The sequence below is a fragment of the Narcine bancroftii genome, chromosome 3, assembly GCF_036971445.1.
Source record: "Narcine bancroftii isolate sNarBan1 chromosome 3, sNarBan1.hap1, whole genome shotgun sequence".
NCBI lineage: Eukaryota > Metazoa > Chordata > Chondrichthyes > Torpediniformes > Narcinidae > Narcine > Narcine bancroftii.
The window spans coordinates 78,284,991-78,305,202 of record NC_091471.1 but is presented as its reverse complement, the minus strand read 5'-3'; the positions used below and the strand labels follow the sequence as shown (position 1 = coordinate 78,305,202).

The window sequence follows — 20,212 nt, the reverse complement described above, 5'->3', positions numbered from 1 at the left end:
TGGAGTCAGTAGCAGTTAGGGCAGTTGAGTGCTCCGATTGCAGGATGTAGGAAATCTGGGACAGCGCAATTGATCCTGATGAATACACCTGCATGAGGCGCATCAAGCTACATCTCCTGAGAAACCATGCTAGGAAGCTGGAGCTGGATTAACACAGGATCATTCAAGAGGACGAGGCAGTGATAGAGAGGAGCTTCAGGGAGAAGTCACCTCTAAAAGTCAGGAGACAAGTAACTGGATGTCTGTTAGGAGAGGGAAGGGGAAAAGACAGACAGTGCAGAGTACCCCAGTGGCTGTTCTGCTGAAGAATAAGTATACTGTTTTGAATATTGTTGGGGAGGATGATCTATCAAGGTTGTGGTGGTCATGGCTCTGGCACAGGGGATGGCCTTTCAGCTCAGAAGGGAAGGTTGGAAATAGGAGAGTTATGGTAATTGGGGACATTGGTTATGAGAGCAGATGGGAGATTTGGAGGGCAAGATCTAGACTCCCAGATGGTATGTTGACTCCCAGGTGCCAGCCTAAGGAAAGTCTCTGATTGAGTTCTGTTGTGGGCTGAGGTAGCAGCAAGCAAGTGCAAAACCCAAAAGACGGTACAACAGGCTTTATTCCAGTAAAAGTATGAACATCAGTTCAAGCCTTGGTAGCTCCCTGTGTGACTGGCTCAGGAGGGACCAGCTCAAGTTTATATTCAGGTCCGCTGATTGACAGCCGGCCAGGTGGAGTCAGCCCTTTAGGTGGTGTTCCTGCAGGTACAGAGATCGTCTCCTGCAGTAGGCTGGTGGTCATATCACCACAAGTTCATAGCATGCTGGAGAGGGAAGGTGAGCAGCCAGATGTTGTGGTCCACGTGGGGACCAATGACATAGATAGGAGTAAGGATGAGGTCCTGAAGAGGGAATATAGAAAGTTGGGAAAAAGTTAAAAAGCAGGACCCCAAGGGTGGAAATCTTAGGTGGCAGATGAATGTTTGGCTAAAGAGTTGATGCAGGGGTTCAGATTCATGGATCATTGGGATCTCTTCTGGGGAAAAAAGGATGGGCTGCACCTGAACTGGAAAAGGACCAATATTCTGACAGGTAGGTTTGCTAGAGCTGTTGGGGAGGGTTTAAACTGGTTTGGCTGGGTGGTGGGAACAGAATGTGAGTGCAGAGTATAAAGAAGGAGGTAAAAAGCATGATTCTATGTGTTCTGAGTTGGTGATGAAGGATAGGCAGGGACAAAACATAAATGTAGCCAGTTAGGGAGGGTTGAAATGTTTCTATTTATGAGGAATAAAAGGGATGAACTTAGAGGATGGATCAGTACTTGGAACTACGATGATGTGGCCGTTACAGTAACTTGGCTGGAGGATGGGCAGGATTGGCTGATGCAGGTACCAGAGTTTAGGTGCTTTAAAAAGAATAGGATGGGACAAAATAAGAAAGTGCTTAACTAGAAAAAGGGCTAATTAAGAAGAAATGAGGCTGGAACTAGCAAGAGTAAATTGGAAACAGAAGTTCAAGGGTGAAAGCACGGAAGTAATGTGGAGGAAGTTTAAGGACCACTTGTGCTGGGTTCAGGATAGGTTTGTCCCACTGGGACAAGGAAAAGGGAATCATGGCTGACAAAACAGGTGAGGCAATTTATGAAGAGGAGGAAGGAAGCATATGTTAGATGGTAGGAAGCAGGAAACAGGAAGGGCTCGTGAGAAATAGAAGAAAGGAGTTAGGAGAGTTCGAAGGGGGCATGAGAAGGCTTTGGCATGTAGGATTAAGGAGAACCCCTAGGTGTTCTATACCTAGGTGAGGAACAGAAGGATGATGGGAATGAGGGTGGGGATACTAAAGGATAAAGGACGTGAAATGTGTCTGGAGACAGAGGAGGTTTGGAGGTCCTAAATGAATACATTACTTCAGTATTCACAAAATAAATGAACCTTGATCAGGGTGAAGTCAGAATAGAACAGGCCTGTGTGCTGGACAATGTAGATTAAGGAAGAGGAAGAGTTGGATCGTCATAGAAACATCAAGATTGGTAAGTCCCTGGGGATGGATGCGATTATACCCCAGGTTGCTGTGGGAAGTGAGAGAAAAGATAGCTGGGGCAGTAGAAATGATATTTGAATTCTCTTTGGCCACAGGGGATGTGTCAGATGATTTGAGAATGGCAAATGTAGTCCCCTTGTTTAAAAAAAGGTAATAGGGAGAATCCTGGAAATTATAGACTGGTGAGTCTAACGTCTGTGGTGCGCAAAATATTGGAGAGGATTCTTAAGAATCTATTAGCATTTGGAGAAATAAAGTCAATTGAAGGATAGTCAGTGAAGGGAAGATCTTGCCTCATGAGCCTAATTGACTTTTTTGAGGAGGTAACAAAAGAAATTGTTGAAGGTAGGGCAGTAGATTTTAACAAGGCATTTATCAAGGTGCCCCACGAGAGACTCATCCAGAAAGCCATGAAGCATGGGATCAATGGAACCATGGCTGTGTGGATAAAAAATTGGCTTGTAGGAAGAAAGCAGAGAGTAGTAGTGGAAGGAACGTATTCTGCCTGAAGGTCATGACTAGTGAAGTGCCACAGGGATCTGTTCTAGGAACCCTGCTCTTTGTGATTTTTATAAATGACCTGGATAAGGAGGCTGAAGGATGAGTCAGTAGGTTTGTGGATGACACCAGGTTGGAGGAGTTGTGGATGGAACTGAAGGTTGAAGAAGGTTACATGAGGATGGGTGGAAAAGTGGCAGATGGAGTTCAATCCGAATAAGTGTGAGGTGATGCATTTTGGAAGGACAAACCAGAAGGCTGAGTACAGGGTTAATGGTTGGTTACTTAAGAGTGTGGATGGACAGAGGAACCTTGGGGTTCAAATCCATACATCCCTCAAGGTCTCTGCACAGCTTGATAGGATAGTTAAGATAGCCTAGGGGATGTTGGGCTTCATTAACAGGGGCATCGAGTTCAGGACTAGAGAAGTGATGTTGCAACTCTACAAATCTCTGGTGAGACCACACTAGAGAATTTTGTTCCATTCTGGTCGCCTCATTATATGGAAGCCATGGAGAGGGTGAAAAGGAAATTTACCAGGATGTTGCCTGGATTGGAAAATAAGTTTTAGGAGGCAAGGTTAGCAGAGCTGGGAGCGTAAAAGGATAAGAGGAGACTTAATAGAGGTCTACAAGATTATGAGAGGCATAGATAGGATGGACAGCCAGTGCCTGTTTCCCAGGGCAGGAATGCAAACTCAAGAGTACATTTTACAAAGTTAGGGGAGGTAAGTTTAGGGGCGATGTCAATTCTTTTCATATGCATAGATTTGTGGGTGCTTGGAATGCATTGGCTGGGATGGTGGTGGAGGCTGAGGCATTAGGGGCATTTAAGAGAGTCAGGCAGATGGTTGAAGGAACAATAGAGGGTTATGGGGTAGGTGGGTTTAATACTTTTTTAGGGATGTATGGGTCAGCACAACATTGAGGGCGAAAGGGACTGTACTATGCCGTAGAGTCCTATATATCAGGAGAGAATGCACTTAAGTATAATGTTGACCTTCATTGATTCACTGAAATCCTTTTTAATATTTATTCAATGGTCAAAGAATTACTGCCTCTAATCATCTCTTCCATCTTCATTGCGGAATATAAAGTACTATTTGAATACTCTTAGAGAACTCTCATTCATTGATCAGGCCTGTGCTAATGTTATTAAACAGAAAATAGCTTGGCGTAATGTGCCATGAAATAAGATTGTGAGGTCAAGCCCTATGCTCTCTGGTTTAGAGACATTCAAAAGTGTAAAAGATTATCAAACTACAAAAATCAAATTGAAAAATATCTATCTGAAATAATGTACAAATAAGCTAAAGGTCTAGAGTCTGTGGAACTTATTGACACAGACACCTGTGTAAGCAAGGTTGTTGGGTGTATTTAAAGAAGAAATTGGCAGGTATTTGATAAGTCAGGGCATCAAGGGTTATGGTGGGAAGACCGAGGAGTGGGGCTGAGTGGGAGGATGGATCATCTCATGATAGAATGGTGCAACAGACTTGATGGGCTGATTGGCCTATTTCTGCTCCTATCTCTTGTGATCTTGTTATAAACTCAAACAATTGTAAGTATAAAAATACAGATATCTTCATCATTTGTTCTTATCCATTTAAAATCAATTATAAATTACTCTGAAATGGTTCCACTGTAACAGGCAATTTAAGTTGCATGTACTGGGCATTGCTGCATCTCAATATTTCTGAGAAGATTAATGTGAAAAGTTGCATGGTCAAGCATAAAAGTGCCAAGTAATGACCTCAGGAACTTTGAAACTTCTGCATTTGTACAGAAATATGCGGAAATTTGGAATTTGCTGGCTGCTCCACAGGGAAACACCTGGAGTTCCATATGGACCTGCTATCATTTCCCATCAAGACATGGCCTATTTTGTGTTAAGTTTATTTGGTTACTCTTAATGGCAAAATAATATCAGGGATAATGTCATGGTACTTTACTGGAATACAACTGGATGTGGGAAATATGAATGGGCAACATTTCTTGCTGGACTGCTTTATGTCTGAACTTGGTAGGATTCAGCTCTCACATCTGGGACATGGTTGCTTTTAGAGTCTTGAATCCTAAAATGATCCATTGCCAAAGGTCTGCATGCTGAGCTGGTTGTGGAGCTCTGTACTTCCTCTTTTAGCCCTTACAGTCACGTGGTGGGATTGGGAATGATCCTTCTGCCTCTTTTACATTTATATTCCATCACTGGGAAATGGGCATTGTGGAGGACATGTCTCTAACCATTTATTTTTCTTTATAAATTGGCCATTGCAGTGGCAGAAACTGGATCAGGCACTTTTATGTATATTATTGGGAGCTACATATAACAGTTATATTAAAACCAGAAAATCACAAAAATATAGAACTTCCTTCCTTAAGTAAGTTATTATCATGGCTAGCTTTGCTTTAACTGTGTTAAAGCCTCGTCACATTTTACAGCCAATTATTGCTTACTAGATATATAAATGTAAGCCATTTAGGAGAGAGACTTACTATACTGCAGACGCTGGAATCTAGAGAAAAAAAATACTGGGGTGGAGCAAATCCTCAGGTTGAGCAGCATCCATGCTGATGAAGGGTTCCGACTCGTAATATTGTCATTGCTTTATCTCCGATCGATGCTGCCCAATCCATGGAATACTTTGGTTACAACATGTCAGGAAATACCTCTTCCAATTTTGTAATGAGCAAGAGTAAGCGGAAATGGGTGCAAGTCAGGGGCAAACCTCTTTTTAATCTGCGCTATATACAAATAGGTATAATTTTTAGACAGCAACATTTTTAAAATAAAATTTCTTCTGAATAACTTAGATTTGTCACATTTAAATAAAGATTCTGGGTGGCTCGTTTAATGTAGCAATTAGTGCAACACGACTACAGTGCCAGTGGCCCATGTTTGAATTGGGCGCTGTCTATAAGGAGTTTGTTTGTTCTCTCTATGTCTACATAGGTTCCTTCCAGGTGCTCTGGTTTCCTCCCACTCTTCAAAATATATGGAGGTTGTAGGTTAATTGGGGAACTTGGGTGGTACAGACTTGTGTGCCGAAAGGGCCTGCAACTGTGCTGTATGTCAAAATTAATCATCTGTGTTTTGTTACATTACCAAAGCTTTCTTTGAATTTGGCAGGTCAATGTCCAGAACTGGTCCTTCTTCTGGATTTGATAGATCAAACTTCAACAAGATCTCTACGGGATTTAGAAAATCTGGAGCATCCTAAAATTTTGGAAGAAATGTACAGTGGGTTGTCAATTTCAAGGAGTGTCAGTCACACAATATAAACACTGACATACAAAAAAGGGAAAAAAAGCAATGATATTGTTTTAACATTTACTGATCCTCAGCAAGAATCTGGTGGCAGGCAAATGATACTAAGTAGTTATAAAAATTATTGCATGGTATGATTAGCATAGCAATTAGTGTAATGCTATTACAAAGCCAGTGACCCTGTTTCAAATCTGGCGCTGTCCGTAAAGTATTTGTACGTTCTCCCCATTTCTGTGTGGGTTTCCTCTGGGTGCTCCGGTTTCCTCCCACCCTTCAAAGGCATACAGGGATTGTAGGTGAATTGATGTATTTGGGGCGGGGGGGGGGCACAGGTATGTGGACCAGAAGAGCCCATTATCATGCTGGATGTCTATACTTAAAATTTTTAATCATGCAATATATGCTGTCAACACCTGAGGAAAGACATTTTTGTTTAAAATTTAACAATATGGAGCATTAATGGTCATTTTAAATGATCAAAAAGAATGGGTTCAGATCAGGAGAGATGCAAGTATTTTGTATATCTCAATCTGACAGTAACCTCCCCAATTCCACCTTTGATTGAGGAAGGACAAGAGATAGGTATCTCAAAGGTATGTCACCTATTAACAGAGATGTGCCTCAGATTTATTCTAGTTTCTAGGTTTCAGTCCAGTAACTCTGTTAAACTGGGAAATAAGAAATGTGCATGGAAAGGTTTGATGGATTTGCAGCTTTACTTGCAGAACGAGGGGAGCAGGAATACCACTGTCATCCTTTACTCCCATGCTCATTTGTCAACTTCCCTGCCATTAGACATTCTCCCCTAACTACAGTGGAATCAGAGATTGGGCACAATTGGGACTGAAGATCAGTTTCCTATTTGAACCTTGATTCCCCATGATATTTTAACATAGTATAAAGTGGTCAGTTTTCCCAACTTCAGTTAAACTGTTGATGCAGCTTCAGAAAAAAGGGCCTAATAATAAAGTTAAGCTCAAGGAACAAATAAAGAGCAGGCGGGACTATTTTGACTGTATTAGGAAATGCTGAAGAAGACAAGTACCTCAAAAGCATGACTGTCTTTAAATTTTGCAAGTCTACTACAGTATTCTATTTCTTTTTAATAAACAATTTTCTACTTAAAGAGTATTTAAACATGAACAATGATTAAAATCATAACTTTAAAATGTCAAACATTTTGCTTCTGATTCTTTAGCAATACTTCCTCTGAATGCAAACATATAACTATCTCTCCAGTTACATGCTCAGTTCTGGCCAATATTACACCCATATATTTATGCTTCAAACATGAGGAAAAGAGGTGGAAAAGAAGTGAATATTTCAGGGAGAGAGAATACAGCACTGTTCAAAGCAACATTTTTTCACATTTGGAGACAGATCTTCAATGTTCATCTCCCCTTCTCCATTCCAGTAATTTGGGGTTGACTTTGCAGATCTGCAGCCCTTGTGGCTGTGTCAATTAAAACCATGGGTGAGAGAAATTGGATTTATATAGCATTGGATCTTTACTGTCACATAAGAAGGGATTAACAATCACCATGTCTGAACTTCAAATCCCAGAGGGAAGAGGCCAGGTTCAGGGTGTGTATAGATCTATTCTTAAACAACAGTATTGATCCCAAGGGTACAATGACTCTATTCCCAGAAAAAAAGTGATAATTCAGAGGTAAAAATTCATAATTTGTTAAGAAATTTGTCTTCCAGATACAAATTTGAAAACTGTAAGGAGGGCACTTAAAACTTTTAAATTATATTTTAAAATCTTTATTATAGTTGGAGATTTGTTTCTACAGAAACTTGATATTTCTGGAATATCAATCTCATGTAATGTTCTGTCAATAGATGAATATTGGGCAATTATAGTAAGTCTAATGCTATCCCTTATCTGCTGTTAAACTATCCATTTCTATGAAGGTTTGTTGGAATTGAGATGTTATCATACATAGGAATGGTTACCCACTGAATCACAAGGAAAGCAATTTTCACACAGTCAAAAGCAAAGTAGTTTACTTGCCAACATGTAGAAGATGTGCTCAGTACAGTTCTGGAAGGGTAAAGTGATGTTTCCTTGGATATTTCTTTCATGTGTTTCATTAAAGAGAGCTCTTGAGACACGTCGTGCAGAGTCTAGTCTGATACTGTATTCAAGGACTGCAATAAAAATAGTGTTCACTCAGTCCTTATTATAACTTCTGATTTGTTAGCTGCTGATCTACACACTTGTGAGGTTGACCCCTAGTTCCATCCATCCTGAAGTTTATTTTAACAAAGATATCCATATACAAAATGAGGAACCAATTATTGCATCAATATGGTGAATAGTTTCCAGACCACTTATATCAAGAGGTTCCCTGCTGCATGCCATTTTAATAGTTTACACCACTGTAACTTGTGATGTCAAAGCATCACTCCTTGCAATTTTCAATGGCAATATATTGTTGGCCTACATAATTTTAGGGGGCATTTAACAATTTTATTCTTTTTATTAATACTTTGATCACATTATAAGGCCTTTATATTGATATTTGTAGGTGCATTGACCAGAAAGGAGAGGGCCATTTAAATAAAAATATATCTGTGATAAGTGTGTGCCTTGATTCTTTACATAAAATTAGGATTTAGCATGTTAAGTATAAGTGCCATCAGTCTTGAAACTGAGAAATTGTAAAAGCATTTGTCAGTCCACACAAATCTGATGTCATCTTGGGATAGGTGAGTTAACCTGTGGGAAGGAGAGTCATAGAGTTATACAGTCTGGAAACAGACCGCTCAGTCACTGAGTAACCTCATCCATTTCATTCTCATAAACTCTGTCCAGATTCTATCATCTGTCTATAAACTAATAGTAATATATTCCAATATCAATCAACTGCTGAGTTTCCATCTCTCGCTTCCTATTCTTCCCTTTCGGAACTAAAACAAGCTGTTGAGGGAACTTGTCGTGATCTTTCCTCTGTTTATTGATAGGTAAAGAATTAGCAAAAGTAAGAGCTTCAGCTTCATCACTAAAAAAACTGAGTTTGATAATCCCCATATAAAACTTTAAGAACAGCAGGGTAGCGAAAAGGAAACTTATAACCCTTCTTTCACAGAACAGCTTTAGCTGAATTAAATTCTTTACGACGTTTAATTACAGCTTGACTCAAATGAGCATTAAAAAACCTCTATTATTCTTAACAAGTAAAGGGCCCTGATTATTCTAGCATTCAGAACAGCAATTCTTAAAAATCAATTCTCTATCCTGGTAAGACAAACATTGAATCAGAACAGAACGTGGAGCTTGACCAGGAAGAGGCTTCCTTCTTATTGCTTGATGAGCTCTATCCAATTCCAGACCATCGGGGAAATAAGCTGTTCCCAAAACTTCAGGAATCCACTTCTGAAAGAATTGAACTGAGTCTGGACCTTCAAAATTCGAAGGAAGACCGAAAATTTTAACACTATTCCTCCAACTCTGATTTTCTAAACCATCAATCTTCAACAAATCACTTTTCTGATTCTCCCTAATAGTAATATATAATGGCTAATTAATCCAACCTCCAGTACATCTTTGGCATGTGAGAAGAAACTGGAGCATCCAGAAGACTCTTATGATGAGAGAGAAACAGTGCAAACTTCTCCAAGTCAGTACAGTCAGTCAGGGTCAAACCCAGGTCACTGGAGCCATGATGTAGTAAGTCGACCCGTTGCACCACTGTGTTGTCTGAAACGGAATTAGCTGCTAAGCAGGAAGTTGTGTCTAATATCAATAATTAGTCTGGATATTAAACTTTAAATCTTTTCATAATCGATGCTTTGACATTTTGGAAAATAATTAAACCAAAGGAAAAGGAATTTCCCCAACCGGCCAAAAATCCAATGCTAACTTAACATGTTTAAACACTCAACTGCAGCTTACTAGTAAAACATGGTTTTTCTTTTTAAATATGTTAAGGATGACATTATTGTGTGGATAAACCCCCTCCTTTCTGTGGGCAGTCAGCTTGAATAAACACACATTTTCTCGTTTATATAAACTCAGGTTATTTATAAAGAGTTGATTATGTCCTAAATAATCTAAACTGCCCACATATAGACTTATCTCTATTTATTGAGAAATCTCAGAAAACTAAAATTCTGAAATGTCCTAACATCTGGATATAAAAGTCATGCATGCATTGGCATTACCGGGGGTGGGGGTGGGGGTGCGGGTTTGCGGACTACACTGGGTGACACCATCAGAAGGGGAGATGACACCAAAATGATTGTCGATGAAATTTTTGTGCAGTGTTTCAACAGAAATTTATTATTTTTGATAAAAATAGTTATAATAAAAAATTTTTCATAAGCCCACCTTACATGTATCAATAGACCTACAAGGATAAATCTCTGTGTAATGATATGGTTATATGTTATATAGTTATGGCCTGCCCTCTTGGTGACATCCTCTCCTAGACTCCTCCCATGTGACCCAGGCCATAAAGGTTGAGTCCCCTCTTCCTCCCCTCATTTTCCCTAGCCTTGACCTGGACCAGCAGTCTCATGTGTAATAAAGCCTATTGTTCCCCTCAGTCTTTGTCTCTGTGATTTTTGGGGCAACTGGTAGCACCCAACAATTTATTACTCAAGATTTTTAAGGTCTCCGGTAATGGAGAAGTTGCTGCACCCCGATCAGCTAGAGGTAGACCCCCAAGTCCCGGGTGTATTTGTACTCTTCAAACAGTGGGTGAACTGTTTTAATATGCCGCCGCTGAAGTGGTCGATTTCAACGAGAAGAAGCTAAAGGTCCTACAGGCTTTCCAGGCCATCCAAAGCAGCGCGACCTACATCAAGGCGATGGCTGAGCTGCGGATGCTGTACAAGCCAAAGGTAAACAAAGTCTACTCCCGTTACTTGCTGGCATCCCAAAAACAACAGCCTGCCAGCACCCTGGTGAGTCTGCTGAAGACTTCATCTGATCCTTTGTCACACTAGGAAAAGACTGTTTGGGGAACCCCACAGCCACGATATTGTTGAACCAGTGCGTGGAAGATCTTGTCCGAGACGCCTATGCGTCGGGATTGAGGACAGATTATATACAACTACATCTCCTCGAGGAGGATCAACTCCTGCTAAAAAGGGTGATCCACCTGATCAGAACTCTAGACTCGGCCCAGCACCATGCGGAGTTGATCACGGGCAGAAGCAGGCCTACCACGTACATCCCACCATGAGGGCCACCATCCTTGGACTCAGCATCAGGGTTTACTGACCAGACCACCACTGCGGTGAAGCCATTGGCATCATCGAGATGCAACTTCTGTGGGCAGGCTAGGCACTCGAGATGCCTCTGACCTGCGAAAGGAGCCATATTTTCGGGCTGTGGGAAGAAGGGCCATTACCAGAAGGTCTGTAGTCCAGATTCCTGTCCAGGAGCAGCATGGCGTTTGTGTCCGAGGAACTTCCGGTACTGACTGCGTAAGGGGGGGTGTGCCATCTTACCTGCTACTGCTCCCAACCTCTACTCCGCGGCCTACCACACCAATGACGTCACTTCCGCCCGCCACAACTTCACTTCCCCCTTCTTGTCTGACGCGGGCAGCATGGTCAACATGGAAGTCGCCATCTTGGCGGGCCTCCCCACTGACGACGACGATGAGGAGATGCCTGTCCTGGCATCATTAACCCCGAATCAAGCCAGACCTCACCTGATCTCGAACTCCATGATGCAGATCGAGGTGAATGGGCATAAGACGAACTGCCTCTTTGACAGTGGCAGTACCGAACGTTTTGTCCATCCCAACATGGTCCGTGGACTCTCCCTTCCCGTCAGGCCAATGACCAGGTCAGTTTCAATGGCAGCGAAGAACCAACAAACTTGTATCTGGGGGTACTGTGTAGCGTCTCTAACGGTGGGGGGGGGGGGAGGGGGGGGAGAGTTACAATGAATTTGTATTGTTGATCGTGCCCCAGCTCTGTGCGCCGATCCTCCTGGGCCACAACTTCCAGAGTCAGTTCAGGAGTGTGACAATTGTGTTCAGGGGCCCCCAACCGCTGCTGATCATTCACAACCCCTGCTTGGCAACCCCAGGGCCGGTCCTGCTATGGAAGCACATCAGGGGTCATAAGACGGACCCACTGGTGGAGGCAGTGCACCTCATTCACGCCAACCCACAATATGCTTTTGTGAGGTACCCTGATGGACACAAGGACACTGTACCGATCCAAGACCTGGTGAGGGCCGGAGACCCCGAAATGGCCCTGCCGGCCACCAACCAGACTGCGGATCTGATTGCACTGCACAGGAGCACAACCCTGGAGTCCGAGCCACCTACCTCACTGCCGGACATCCAGGAACCTTCCCCCCCCATGAGGCAGTGGACCTCCCATCCTCCCGGAGTCCCTGCCAGCACCCTGACCCAGACGATTCCTGCCTTGGTCTCTCCTGCGAAGGCCTCCTCTCCGGAAGAGCGACGCACGGACATGCCAGCCCCTCGGCGGTCTGGCAGAAGGAGGAAGTCACCATGTGACTAAACCTCTAGTCAGAGGGAGCGTCTGCCTTTCTCTCAGTTTTCCCCCCTCCACTTTTTTTTTCTCTGATTGTTCCTGGTGGTTTCTATTTAAAAAGAGGGGGTGAATGTAATGATATGGTTGTATGTACAGGCTGGCCCGCCCTCCTGATGACATCGTCTCCTAGACTCAGGCCATAAAGGCCAAGTCCCCTCTTCCTCTCCTCATTTTCCACAGCCTTGACTCGGGCCAGCAGTATCGTGTGTAATAAAGCCTCAGTCTTTGTCTCTGTGATCATTGGGGCAACTGGTAGCACCCAACACTCTGCTAATTTTCTTTCTGAACCTTCTAATGCACTCCGGTCAGAGCTGTCATTATTACCCAATTACAATGATTCTTTGAGTCAATGCGGTTTCATCTGCAGGCACTACAAGAACGCGCTGTTGTTTTCATTGCTGCTGGTGTTTTTATAGTTGCTGATTCTATCAAATTTTCTGGTGTTTTAACTACAATATTGTGGTAATTAGTATTTGTGAACATATTAACTGTTTTTGAGAGCGAGGTCGTAATTAAAGGAAAGGTACTTTCACTTTAATCACCTGAAACAATGAAAATATAAATACAATTAGGCCGTGAATATGATATTATAATTTAATTATGTAATTTTACTAGATGTTTGTATCATTATTATTGCCATTACATTCAGTGATATATGTGATTTATTATTTACGAATAAAATGAGTACATAAAGCATTATTAAGGTTTCTGCATGGTCTAGTACGGGAGGAGAACCATGGGGTGGGTGGGGGTAACACCAACACGAGTGATGCCACTGCAAGCATGCATATATCCTCAGAATGATGATGAAATGTCATCTTGTGGCTTGAGTAGGCATTTTTCGTGCAAAAATCCCTCATCAGCTATTTTTTGATGAGCTTTCAAAGCTTATTGCTACATGGCAGCACTATTGATAAAATAAGTAATTTAAAACAATAAATCTCTCATTGCATTGATTGCCATAAAGAGGTCAATCATCAAAATGTTAGAATAGTTAACGTTCAATAATAGCAGATTGGAATGAGTCCATCTATGGTGGGAAAGAGAGAGCTAAAAGGCCAGGTGCAGCATAACCTGTATTTGCATGACATAAGAAGTAATCCCTCAGGAATAACCATTGTAAAATCAGGTAAACACAACAAAAAACAAGTTGGAACCTTCAGGTCCTGGCTGAGAACTTGCACAATACTGCTTCTGATCAACATTCAAACAGGACGCCAAAGCTTTTAAGGGGCTTGTTCTCTTGACAAAGTATAAAATATTTTATTCTGTAATTTAATTTGAAAATTATCATTAACTTAGATTGTACCATGGTATAGTGGTTTTAAAATATTTATCCTTTCAACTAATTCAAAACCAAATAAATAATTATGTATAATTATACACCGAATCCTTAATTGAAACACCCTCGATTTTCAAAATAAAATCTGTGAATTCCTTTGCCACAGCAATAAATAGCACATTAATTACTCAGTGTATGCATTGTTGCACTGAATCAAAATGAGTGCCAAACCTCCTTCATTACAAAACTCTAATTAGATGTGAGGAATGTAATTCCCTCTATTCCATGTTATCAATTCCACCACCTTTAAAATAACAAATTTTGTTGATACATTTGTGAAATTTCAACTTCTTTTAATCAACTCACTTAATTTGCTTTCCATAAAATCTTGGTTTGCTATCTGTGAGAATGTTTTATTCCATCTACTTACTCATCCGGCTTGGTGCTAATGTCTTTCTTGGATGTTACACATTGCACTAGGTAAGAGTCATATCAAAATTGGAAATACTGACGCAGTGCCCAAATGTTGGAGAAACTCAGCAGGTCAACTGCAGGAAATAAAAGGCAGTCAATATTTCAGGCCTGAGCTGAGTGACGAAAATCCAAATAAATGCCTGAATAAAAGGGGTGGGGGGTGGGGAGCAGAGAAAGGGGGACAAACAGGCTACATGAAAGAGATAATAGGTGAAAAGGTAGGAGGGAAAGAGGCTGAAGAATGATGGGGAGAGGGCAGAGGACTAAGAAAGATATATTTGTCCCTTGGCAGGAGATTGGTGAAACTAATGAAACCTATTTCTTCTTTTCTTTTTTTCATCCATTTTCTCTCTTCAATTTTATTGACTATTTCTCTCCTCTTTTTCTCCTGGGTGGATGGGAGGGGGGAGGTTTAAGATTCAAGATTCAACTTATTATCATAGTAATAAAACAGTGTCCTATTACATTAAATTACTTTTTGCCTGCTGCAAGGCAGACAGATTCACCACTGGCAGGGATTGCCTAAGCGCCTCTAACATTTCTTACAGTCAGACTCAGTCAGTGAAAGACAAGCAAAACAGAGTCCCCCCCAGAGTCATTAAGTGTCTGTAGATTTGCCTCCAGTCCTTCTACAGCCATCCAGAGTCCAGTCCAAACCACTGGCAATCTGAGCTCCAGATCTGAACCTCCAAAATGGTCAGGGACCCTTTGATGCCATCGGTATCCTCTCACATTCCAGTTCTGATACCTGGTACTCCTCCAGCCAGTTTGAGCCAGTCTCCAACAGTCTGCAGCCCAGCGTTTCTCACCTCGATTTGCCAGCAGCCTGCCACAAGCACATTTCCTTCAGTTCCAGAGCCTCCTCACTGGTCCACGTCCGTGGTGACAATCCCATGGGTCATCTCAGATGTGGGGGTGATCTTCTTGGTGCCCTGCTCCAGTCCTCCACTTCTCTGGTGTCTGCAGCCCCTCATGACTGCTGATCTTGGGCAAAGACCTCGAGGTCATAGGATCTCAAATAAAACCACCGTTGGCTCTCTCCACAGCCGTTTCTGAGCCCACGTTCAGCTGTTGGCAGTCGACTGGGTGGATGGACCCTTTGGGAGCGCTGCATCTCCATTCCCCATGGGTCCACACCAGTGGCAGCATTGCTGCCACAGCAAATTCTGGCAGCACCACCCATTACATAGGCCTTGTTCTTTTTTCCTTTCTTTCTTAAAATCAACATCGAATGATAAAATTATGTTTCTATTATGTTGTTGATAAATTTCGAGTTTTCATGTTGATTTGAAAATGTAAATAAAATAATCAAAAACATTAACTCTCTGATAGGAAAGGAAGGAGGTGGGGAGCTGAAGGAAGGGAGACAGGGGAATGAGGGTAAGAGAGAGAACAGGGGAGGGTGGGTTACAAGACATTGGTGAAGTCTATATTGATATAAACTGTTTGGAGATTGAGGCTCCAGGATGGTATGTTGCCTCCCAGGTGCCAGGGACTCCTCTGATCGAGTTCACAGCATTCTGTAGGGGGAGGGTAAGCAGCCACATGTTGTAGTCAACGTGGGGACCGATGACTTAGGGAGAAGTAAGGATGAGGTCCTGAAGAGGGAATATAGGAAGTGAGGAAAGAAGTCAAAAAGCAGGACCTCAAACAGTGGTAATCTCAGGCTTGCTGCCTGTGACATGCACTAGAGAGGGTAGGAACAGGAAGTTGTGGCAGATGAAGGTGCGGCTGAAGAGTTGGTGCAGGGGTTCAGATGTGTGGATCATAGAGATCCCTTCTGGGAATGTCTGACCTGTACAAAAAGGTCGGGCTGAATTGGAGAGGGACCAAATATCCTGCCAGGTAGGTTTGCTAGAGCAGTTGGGGAGAGTTTGAACTTGTTTGGTAGAACCAGAATGTTAAGGCTGAGTGTGATGACATTGTCACTCTTATATACTGTACTGGGGGCAAACCAGCTTTAATTTGTATTAAACCATGAAATAAATTTCATGTCTATGTGTATTTCTGAATTACGAAAAGCATTAATACATAACAGTGGGGAAGGACAGGCTTAAATGTAATCAGTTAGAGGGGTTGAAATGTGTCTATTTCAATACTAGGAGTATTAGGAAAAAAGGGGATGATCTAAGAGCATGGATGAGTACATGGAACTACGATGTTGGGGCCATTACAGAGACTTACCTGGAGGAAGGGCAGGATTGGCTGAGGCTGGTATTGGGGTTTAGCTGTTTTAAAAGGAATAGGATAGGAGGTAAGAGAGGTGTTGGAGTGGGAGGATGAGTAGCATAACTGGTCAGGGATAGTATCACGGCCATTGAAAGGAAGGATGCTGCAGAGGGAGTGCCCACTGAGATGATGTGGGTTGAAGACAGAAATAGGAAGGGAGCAACCACTTTACTGGGAGTAGTCTATAGGCCTCCAAATAGCCCTTGGGACACCTGGGAGCAGATGAGTAGGCAAATTTTGGAAAGGTGCAGGAAATACTGGGTTATAGTTATGGGTGATTTCAACTTCCCTAATATTGGCTGCACTTCCTGACTGCAAGAATGATGGCTCAATTTGTCAGATGTGTTCAAGAAGGATTCCTGACACAGGATGTGGATCAGCTGATGAAAAGAGGGATCTAATTCTGGGTAACAAACTTGGTCAGGTGGTGGACCTCTCGGTGGGGGAACATTGGGGCGAGAGTGATCAGAGCTCTGTGAGCTTTAGCGTGACTCTGGATAAAGATAAAAGCAGACAAAATGGGAAAGTGTTTAATTGGGGAAGGGATAATTATGATGTGATGAGGTTGGAACTAGCAAGAGCAAATTGGAAACTGATGTTCAAGGGTGAAAGCAAGAAAATAATATGGAGGAAGATTAGAGACCACATGTTGCTTTTAAGATAGGTTTGTTCCACTAGAACAGGGAAAAAACAGTAGGAAAAGAGAACCGTGGCTGAGGAACCAGATGAGGCAGCTCATCAAGAGAAAGAAGGAAGCATACATTAGATAGATGAAGCAGGAAACAGGGAGGGCTCATGAGAAGTATATGGTAGCCAGGAAGGAGCTTAAGAAAGGATTTAGGAGAGTTCGAGGGGAACATGAGAAGGCCTTGGCAAGTAGGATTAAGGAGAATCCCAAGGCGTTCTATGCATCTATGAAGAACAGAAGGATGATGAGAATGAAGGTAGGTCTGCTAAAGGATAAAGGAGGCAACATGTGCCTGGAGGCGGAGGAGGTTGATGATGTCCTAAATGAATAATTTGCTTCAGCATTTACACAGGAAAAGGACCTTGATCAGGGTGAGGTCTGAATAGAACAGGCCTGTGTGCTGGACAATGTGGAAATTAATGAAGAGCAAGTGTTGGATCTTCTTAAAAACATCAAGATTGATAAGCCCCTGTGGCAGGATGCAACATAACCCAGGTTGCTATAGAAAGTGAGAGAAAAGATAGCTGGGGCAGTAGCAATGATATTTGAATTCTCTTTGACATCAGGGGAGGTGCTGGAGGATTGAAGAATGGTAAATGTAGTCCCTTGATTAAAAAAGGTAATAGGGAAAATACTGGTAATTATAGACCTGTGAATCAATGGCATGCAAAATATTGGAGAGGATTCTTAAGGATAATAAGATCTATGATCATTTGGAGAAGTCTACTGAAGGATAGTCAGCATAGCTTTGTGAAGGGAAGGTCATGCCTCACAAGCCCAATTGAGTTTCTTGAGGAGGTAACCAAATAAATTGATGAGGGTAGGGTGGTAGATGTGGTCTACATGGATTTTAACAAGGCATTTGACAAGGTCCCCCAAGAGAGACTCGTTCAGAAAATTATGAGGCACAGAATCAGTGGAAGCTTGGCTGTGTGGATAAAATATTGACTTGCAGGAAGAAAGCAGAGAGTAGTGGTGGAATGAAAATATTCTACCTAGAGGTCAGTGACTAATGGAGTACTGGAAGGGAACTATTCTGGGACCCCTGCTCTTTGTGATTTTTATAAATGATCTGGATGATGCGGTGGAAGGATGGGTCAGTAATCTTGTAGATGATACGAAGGTTGAAGGAGTTGTGGATGGAGCTGAAGGTTGTCGAAGGTTACAAGAGGATATAGACAGGATGCAGAGTTGGGCAGAAAAGTGGCAGATGCCGTTCAATCCAGATAAACGTGAGGTGATACATTTTAAAAGGACAAACTAGAAGGTAGAGTACAGTGTTAATTGTCGGTTACTTAAGAATGTGGATGAATAGAGGGACCTTGGGGTGCAAATCCATGTATCCCTCAAGGTCGCTGCGCAGGTTAATAGGTCAGTTAAGAAGGCCTATAGGATTCTGGGCTTCATTAATAAGGGGATTGAGTTCAAGAGTAGAGAGGTCATTTTTCAACTCTACAAACTCTGGTGAGACCACACTTAGAGTATTGTGTTCAGTTCTGGTCACCTCATTATAGGAAGGATGTGGAAGCTATGGAGTGGGTGAAGAGGAGATTTATTCGGATGTTAGTCATGAGGAAAAGTTAGCAGAGCTGGGACTTTTCCCTTTGGAGAGTAGAAGAATAAAAGGAGACTTGATAGAGGTCTACAAGATTATGAGAACCATAGATAGGGTGGACAGCCAGCAGCTATTTCCCAGGGTAGGAACAGAAAACACCAGAGGACATGGGACATGTGTACAAAGTGAAGGGAGGGAAGTTTAAAGGAGATATCATGGATAAGTTTTTTTTTATATATATATATAAACACAGAGTTGTGGGCACCTGAGATGCCTTGCCAGGGATGGTGCTGGAGGTGGAAACATTAGGAGCATTTAAGAGACTCCAAGACAGGTGCATTGATGAAAGAAAAATAGAGGGTTATGGGATATGGAGGGTTCAGTACTTTTAAAAAAATGAATATATGAGTTGGCACAACATTGAGGACCGAAGGGCCTGTACTGTGCTGAAGTGTTCTATACACTATTTTCTATGAGACTGCCAAAATGAGATATAAAGTGTTTCTCCTCCAATTTGCAGGTGGCCTCGACTTAGCAGTATATGAGACCATGGACATGCCAGTGTGGCAATAATTTGTGGAATGAAAGTGGTTGGTCACCGGGAGGTCCTTGCTGTTGCAGCGGACACAATGAAGGTGCTCAATAAAGTGATGTCACAATCTGTGTTCGGTCTCCCCAGAAGAGGAGGTCACATCAGGAGCACCAATGACCCCTATACATTCACAGGTGAAGTGTTGCTTCATTTGGAAAGACAGCTTGGGGCCTCAAATAGTGGTGAAGGATGAGATGCAAATGGAGGGGTAACACTTCTTGTCTTCTCAGGGGTAGGTACAAAGCAGGTGATTTGTAGGAATGCATGAGTGGAGCGGAGAGGTGAAGGGAGGAACAAATGTGTCTGGTGGTGGGATCATGTAGTAAACAGTGAAAAATTGCAGAAAGTGCTAGATTGGACGTGGAGACTGATGGGGTGGCAGGTGAGGACAAGAGGGACCCTGTCCTTGTTATGTCTCAGGGCTGAGGGGCAGATGTTTAAATTTAATTAAAAAAAAATATTCAGACATCCATCATGGTAACAGGTCCTTCCGGCCAATGAGCCTATGCCTCCAGGATACCCCAATTAACATACAACTCCTGTATGTTTTGAAGAATGGGAGGAAACTGGAGCACCTGGGAAAAGAACTCACGCAGAAATGGGGAGAACATATAAACTCCTTACAGAGAGCACCAGATTTGAAACCAAGTCGCTGGCATTGTAAAAGCTTGCGCTCACCATTATCCTAACCGTGTAGAAAATAGATGAGATGCGGGCAAGGGCTGAGTTAATGCCGATGGTGGGGAAACCATGTTTTCTGAAGGATGACGACATCACAGATTCTCTGCATTTGAAAGCCTCATCATGGATGCAGACTGAGGAGTTGAAATAGGGAACAGAATCCTTAAAAGGGGCATCTGGGAAGAGATGAAACTGTGGCAGTTTGTGGATTTATAAAAGATGTCTATGGATAGTGGGTAGCATAGTTGGCATTGCGGTTAGTGCACTGCCTTTACAGTGCCAGCGATTAAGCTCAGTGTGCGAATCCTGCACTGCCTTTACAGTGCCAGCGATTAAGCTCAGTGTGTGAATCCTGCACTGCCTTTACAGTGCTAGCGATTAAGCTCAGTGT

At 42.4% G+C, this 20,212-nt stretch overlaps 1 protein-coding gene across 1 annotated transcript in view; it reads right to left on the bottom strand.

Annotated features, from left to right (window-relative positions):
- itga1 (integrin, alpha 1) overlaps nt 1-20,212 on the bottom strand; it is a 285,994-nt gene that overhangs the window by 65,414 nt on the left and 200,368 nt on the right. Inside the window, exons 18-19 of the mRNA XM_069924322.1 lie at nt 7,810-7,946; nt 5,631-5,741 (exon numbers count right to left, since the gene is read on the bottom strand). Of these exons, the coding sequence (XP_069780423.1) occupies nt 5,631-5,741; nt 7,810-7,946 (248 nt within the window). The remainder of the gene's footprint in view (nt 1-5,630; nt 5,742-7,809; nt 7,947-20,212) is intronic.